Genomic DNA, 7388 nt, shown 5'->3' with positions numbered 1-7388 from the left:
TGCCTAATAGATATTTCTTGAATAGCAATGTAAAATGTTCCAAATATTTTATATTTGTTAATTAAAAGTAGTGAATGAGGGATGAATTATTGCTTATATATCAAATTTATCTTCTTTGACAATCATCCTCCAGAGTTCCTATGGGTAAAATGCAATGCTTTAGGACTGAAAAGTGTGGTACTTTATTTGCATGGAATGAGGCCGAAATGGACCTGCACTTGCCATCTTGTGGTCAGCAGTGGAATTGTTGTGACAATGGTACCAAGCACATCCAATCATTTAATCCTTCATTCCTGAAGTTTTTTGGGTTTTTTTGTTTGTGTTTGTTTTGTGTGTGTGTGTGTCTGTGTGTGTGTGTGTGTGTGTGTGTGTTTGTTTTTCTTTGTAGTGAGCCTGGTTTGGGGATAGAATAGTCAGTACCAAAAACTAATGATGTATTTTATGGTGACTAACATAACACAATACAAAAAGAAAAAAAAGAAAGAAAGAAAAAAAGAAAAGAATAAGGAGCACCTGTGCTGTACTTTTATGGAAGTTATATTCCAGACAGAGAAACAGATGGTGAATAAGTAATTTAAATAATTACACATTGTGTTTAGAAGGGGAGGAAATAAAATATTTGTGTTGAGTGAAAATTATAGGGGGGAGAACTGGTTGAGATACGTAGGTTAAGAAACACCTTACCCATAAGGAGGCTATTAGTTGAGATGTAAAGGATGTCAAGAGGAACATAGAATGTTCTAGAAAATAACAACTGGGGGAATTGGGAAGATTTAGAGTAAAGCTCTAGACAGATGAGAAGTGGATATGTTTGGAAGAAGGCTAAAAGGGTTGAAGCAAAAGAAAAAGGTAATAATTGGTATGGTACCAATAACTCAATAGGTACAATGAAAAAATAGAATATACTACTCAACAATAATAGGAAATGACCTGCTTATCTTACATGCAACAGTAGGGCTCAATCTGAAAAACTATACTGAGTGAAAGACACCAGACTCAATGTATTATTTATTCCTTCAATTATAAACGTGCTAGTGAGAGAAAAGTCAGTCTGTAGTGAAAGATGTCAGAGCAGGGTTTGCCTGGTTGGGATGGAGAGGGGGATGATTGACTCCAGGGAGGCAAGAGAACCTTTCATGAAGTGAGGGCAATGTTCTATGTTTTAATCAGGCTGGTAGCTACAGAGGCATGCATCTGTCAGAACTCTTCAAGTGTGTGTGAAAACACTTATATTTTATTGTCACAAGTTAAACAGCAATAGAGCTGATTTTTAAAAAGAAAAAGAGGGACTCACAATAATTAACTGATTCGCTGATAACAGATCACAGCTCCTTTACGTATATCTAATATCTGGGAATATTGAAATTCAGAATACCCATTCATCTCTTGGGACACTTTTAGTCTCCTTTAGCTGTTTCTGCTGGGAGAAGCAAACATGTTCCCAATTCTCTTCAAGCATCTTCTTCTGATGTTGGTTTTAGTAACATTAGAGCCCGAGTTCTAGAACCTTCTTCACTATGGCATTGACAGGAGCGTGGTGGAGAAAGATAAATACGCAAATGCAGGAATTGTGATGGACGATTTTACCGTGTTTGTGGTGATGCTATCATGTATGTATGCATGTGTCCAAACTCATCAAAATGAATACATTAAATATATGCTCGTTTTTGTATAAGTACACCACAATAAAGTTGAAAAAATCAGAAAAAAATGTGGTTTTCTAAAACACCTTAACAATTTTGCAAAGGAAATTAAATATTAACAAATACTCAATCTTCTAATGACTTTCTCACTACCTTTAACCACACAATATAGCTATGTTCAGAAGAGAATCTCCTTTTCCATTTGTTTTCTAAAACTTCTTCACTCTGCAATGCATTGTCATCAGGGAATAGGCAATTTCTGGAAGGAGAGACCAACAAATGCTCCATGTTACCAGTCTCAAAACGTGACTCTGGCAGCAATTTTCATGGAGATGTTCAAGCTTTTCTAGAACTTGCTGTATTCTGGAGTCCTTCATCTTCTCAGATTGCCTACTCCATCCCCCTAGGCTTTGGCACTGAATTAATCTTTTCTGTACACTTCTGTTCTTATCTGAATTATTTTTTTCTCATATTAAAATGACATGCTCAATCAAGGGTAATTTTTACAAATATGTGAAAGTGCAAAAAGAAAACTAAAATACCATAAATCTCACTACTCTCTGTTGCTATTGTTAGCGTTTCAATGTATTCCGAATCTTTTTCTAGGTATATGTATTTCTTTTTAGAATTGGTTTCAGCCTTATGGACAGATGTCATCTTTCTTTTTTATTTAATATTTTATCTTGATCATTCTTCACATTTTTACATGCTCTTTGCAAATATATTAGTTACATGATACATGATATGCAATTGCTCATTCTTCATCTGGATCTTATACATCAATATCTGTAAGTTTCCCTGTTTTTGTTTTTATAAATAATGAATCTCTGTGTGCCTTTATACTGTTTTTTTTTTTTTCCCCTCAAATTCTACTTATAAAAAGAGATGCCAAGATGGGAAAAATACATGTATTTTATAACTGTTTTGGGGGAAGTTGTAATCTGCTTTTTAAAAAAGCATAGGAACTTAGACTTCCTGGCAGGGTAAAAATCATTTTCACTGTAGTGGTCTGTGGAAGATAGCATTCTGCTAAAATCTTCACTAATTTAAATGGTGGACATATTTTTTACAGTTTTCCTGTGATGAAGAAGATTAGTCAAGTCAGTATTTATGAGCAGTCACATCTCTCAGAGAGCTCATGTTCTGGGCATCTTGAAAATTGTTCTTTTTGTTCTGGAGGGTTGCTAACTTCTTATCCACAGAGATGACTTATTATTATTATTATGTTCAGTTAGCCAGCATATAGTACATCATAAGTTTTGGTTGTGTTGCTCAGTGATTCATTAGTTGCCTAGAAAGCCCAGTGTTCATCCCAGCATGTGCCCTCCTTAATACCCATCACTTGGTTACCCCATTCTCCCACCTACCTCCCTTCTGTATCCCTCAGTTAGGTTCCTGGAGTCCAGAGACTTTCATGGTTTGTCTCCCTTGATTTCTTCCCATTCAGATTTCCCTCCTTTGCCCTGTGGTCCTCCATTCTATTCCTTGTTTTCCACATATGAGTGAAACCATATGATAATTGTCTTTCCCTGCTTGATTTATTTCACTTAGCATAATTCCTTCCATTTCTATCTATGTCAATGGTAGGTATTCATCCTTTCTGAAAGATGAAGAATATTCTATTGTATATATGTACCACATCTTGTTTATCCATTTGTCTCCCAGAGATTACTTTGTGCTAATATGCACTGATCCCAGATCAGTGGGGCAATGGGGTTGGTTGTGATGCCATGACCCTTGGCTCAGGGATCTTTTCCACAACATCCTTGAATAACCCTGTTCCTGATCTGCTTGGTTCTTACCCAATAGATGATGGGGTTGAGCATGGGAGGTACCAGGAGATAGAGATTAGCGAACATGACATGTACCACTCGGGGCACATGATGTCCAAAGCAGTGGGTGAGGAAGGTAAAGAGGGCTGGGATATAAAGAGCCAAGATGACACAGATATGGGAAGCACACGTGCCAAAAGCCTTGAGCCGGGCCTCATCAGAGGGCAACTTCAGAATAGTTCTCAAAATCATCACATAAGATATACTAATGACAATTATATCAAAGCAAATCACAGAGAAGGCCACAAAGAGCCCATATGCACGATTGACTCTAGTATCTGCACACACCAGCTTTAGCACAGCCATGTGCTCACAGTATGACTGGGGAATGACATGGTTGGTGCAGAAGGGCATCCTGGACACCATGAAGCAGAAGGGACTCACCCACAGCAACCCTCTCATCATCACAGCTGCCTCCAGTTTACCCACCACAGCTGGGGTCAGGACAGTAGAGTGGTGGAGGGGGAAGCAGATAGCCACATAACGGTCCAAGGCCATAGCCATGAGCAACCCAGACTCCACCGAAGAAAAGGCATGGATGAAGAACACCTGGATGAGGCAGGCATGGTATTCAATCTCATGAGCATGAAACCAGAGTATAGCCAGCATTTTAGGTTGGGTGGAAGAGGACAGGGCCAGGTCAGTGACAGCCAGCATGGCTAGGAAGAGGTACATGGGCTCGTGGAGAGTGTGGTCAGTTTGGACTATATGAAGGACAATGATATTGCCAACTACAGCCACAAGATACATGGCACAGAGAGGAAAGGCAATCCAAAATTGGTAATTCTCAAGTCCTGGGATCCCGAGTAGGATGAAGGACACGGGATGCAAAGAGCTGTTCCCTGAGGCCAGCATCATAGGATGGTTAACTTAATCTCCATTGTGAAGGTAATCTACTCTCTAGTTGATAGGAATCAAGAAGTAATTATTAATATTTTAAATATTTTGAAAGTTTCAACTGAATCATAGGGCAGTATGGCTTAATAGTAAACTGGACAAATTTCAACTGTTTTAACAAAAAAATTTTGCAACATAAAGTGATACTCCTCTTTATTCCTCATTCATATATATGTCATTCAAAATGGGATCAAAACATACTAGCTGCAAATGTGATTTTTGTTGAAGAATCAGTATTTTCCTTGAAAGTAGAATCTGCTAAGGTAAAACTATCCTGACAATAATGTCAGTAATAATCAATTTTGCCCTTCTATTCTTCAGAACTAACTGATTTGTTTAACCTTTCCCATAGGTTCTGTTCAGCCCTCTGTTTAAGTCACTTAGGTGACTTTTCAGGAAGAAAGCTGGTTTGGAAAACACTTTGGGATAAAGGCTCATAGGAAGGTATGCGTGATGTTGAGTTAGCTTTGACTCTGGGAGTTACCCAGAGAGTCTGGGCTATTGGTTAGGTGACTGACGATTTTATACCTGTAATTAATTCTACTATCTATGGTGGTGCATTTCCTCTTAGATTAGGGGTCAGCAAACTCATTTCTTACAGTAAAGGGGAAGATCATACATATTTTAGGTTTTATGTGCTGTATGGTCTGTTGAAACTAGTCTGTTTAGCCCCTGTAGCCTGAGAGCAGCCACAGTCACTACAGGAATATATGAGTATGACAACATCCCAATACAATTTTATTTGTAAAAAGAGGATGAGCTGGATTTTGTCTGCAGGCTATGGTTTTCTAAATCCTGTCCTGATGATAGATTTTCTTTTTTTTTTTTTTAAGATTTTATTTATTTATTTGACAGAGACAGAGAGATCACAAGTAGTCAGAGAGGCAGGCAGAGGGGGAGGGGGAATCAGACTCCCTGCTGAGCAGAGAGCCCGATGCAGGGCTCGATCCCAGGACCCTGAGATCATGACCCAAGCTGAAGGCAGAGGCTTAACCCACTGAGCCACCTAGGTGCCCCCTGATGAAAGATTTTCATGAGGTGAGCCCTGAATAGTGTACCATCCTAGCAACTCTGTGCTTAGCACAGAATAGGGGTTTAATAAATATTTGCTGGATTGAATAACAGTGGCAATGGACTTTTTAACTAATGAGCCATATCTTAAAATCCTCCAATGAACTTTTTAAACACTTTTTTGGCACCATGGCACAAGAAAGTTAAACATCTTTCTCATACCATGGCCTGCTGTGCTGGCTAGTGAAAGACCTGAATGTCCTCCTCTGCCTCTACTTGCTTTACATGGAGATCTTGTTGATCCCTCTGGTGACTAACACCTACCCAGGACTGATGACACAAATGCTTACCTGGTTCTTACTAGGCACCTTTTCACTATTTCATCTCAGCTGACTGAGACTTTGAATCTCTGCCATAACAGAAACACACAGACAAGAAGAGTATCTTTTCAAATCTCCCATAACAAATCAGCTGTTTGGACTAACAGATGTTTCATTCCACCAGACCTAATGGTTCCTAAAAAGGGTTTCTTTGAGATCCCAAAGAGACCTAACCTCTTTCTGATTTTCCCTAGCTTTACAACATTATGAGAGAAATGGGGCTCAGACTTTATAAATCTTGCTCTGCATTGGAAAATTAACTATCCTTTCTCTTGATAATAGGTGTAGGTTTTTGCAAAACAAATACTCCTATCCAGAGTATGGTGAAAACGGAAACAAATACATTTTCTGGGGTCCCAGGCTCTTTTGTTATCCCCTCCTGCCTGGGTTGTTCTTCCACTTATATGTGGTCTTTGAACCAGAGTCTTCCTTTCCCTCTCCCTTCTGTCTCCTGTATGTCACTCTCCAGTTGTGAGGAAATGGTCACTGAGGCCCATGGGCACCTGGAAAACATCCTTAGATCATCCTCATTCTTGCATTGGGCACTGGTGAAGATGCCGGCTAAACGTACAATTTCTCAAAGTGCATAATTATCTCTTTGATTAATTGTGGAAGACATTGCTATTTTTGTAAATATAACACCAGAAGCATTTACACTGTATTGTTTTTAACTCTCATAAAGTTTCTTCCCATGAGCCTTAATGGGGAACTCACCTGTTAGCCATATTCCTTTTGCAGTGGTGACTCTTCTCAGGTGGTGACCGGGGTCCGAGTCTGAAGTAGGGGATAGGAGCTCTTTCTTTCTTTCCTTCTTTCTTCTCTATACCTACAACCCCATGGAATCTGGTGTCCTCACTCTCAGCAATTCCCTTGCCTCTTTTCCTCTTAGACTTATGCACTCACCCTGTGCAGAGTAAAGTTTATAAGACATGTGGAGGGGACAGGGAGTTAACCAATCCTGGATCATTATGTAAAGTGTGTAACATTTTCAATCATATTTTGGAGGGAGGTATGAGTTATCAACTTCCTTCTGGGTGGAATGAGTGATAAGAGCATTCCCTCAAGAGTACAAATAAAAGAGAAATAGAATTTCCCTTCTTGCCCAACATTCCTTACCCTTTCCCTGCTTTTATTTATGTCCCTGCCCTCTGTGGACTAGAAATCTTGTGAGGCTATTAGGTACTCAAAAATAAATTAAGTCATCTTTCTCAGCTTTATAGGTAGGGTAATCACACACTGGATGTCAGAGTCAATTTTTCTGTTCTCCCAAGTATAATATACTTGTGAGTACTTGGCATAGATTTAGGTTCAGGAAATATGATTACAAGATTGATGTTCTCAGGACACCTGGGCGGCTCAGTGGGTTAAGCATCTGCATCTCCCAGGGTTCTGTGATCAAGTCTAGCATCAGAATCCTTGCTCAGTGGCAAGTCTGCTTTTCCCTCTGACTGCCACTCCCTCTACTTGTGCTCTGTCTCTCTCTCTCTCTGACAAATGAATAAATAAAATCTTTTTTAAAAAAGTATGTGCATACACATGCTTTGTGAAGGCATATGCTGAGCTCCATAGCTGATAGTTTGAAATGATACATCAGTATGTATATAGATAGGTATGTATAGGCAAAA

The 7388-nt window shown here is 39.1% G+C and overlaps 1 protein-coding gene across 1 annotated transcript; it reads right to left on the bottom strand.

Annotated features, from left to right (window-relative positions):
• Positions 1-3385: 3385 nt before the first annotated feature.
• On the bottom strand, positions 3386-4339 carry LOC111159610 (olfactory receptor 52R1-like). Its single transcript, XM_022522147.1, has one exon. The coding sequence runs from the start codon at positions 4331-4333 to the stop codon at positions 3386-3388; it is 948 nt and encodes a 315-aa protein (XP_022377855.1). The 5' UTR covers positions 4334-4339.
• Between the last annotated feature and the right edge of the window lie 3049 nt (positions 4340-7388).

This window comes from Enhydra lutris, unplaced genomic scaffold, assembly GCF_002288905.1.
Source record: "Enhydra lutris kenyoni isolate GAN:26980312 unplaced genomic scaffold, ASM228890v2 scaffoldscaffold68, whole genome shotgun sequence".
NCBI lineage: Eukaryota > Metazoa > Chordata > Mammalia > Carnivora > Mustelidae > Enhydra > Enhydra lutris.
The sequence above is the reverse complement of the archived record's forward strand: the minus strand, read 5'-3'. Positions and strand labels throughout refer to the sequence as shown.

Bases quoted from the DNA above. Each gene is read 5' to 3' on its own strand.
- LOC111159610 (XM_022522147.1), bottom strand. From the start codon at position 4,333: ATGATGCTGGCCTCAGGGAACAGCTCTTTGCATCCCGTGTCCTTCATC.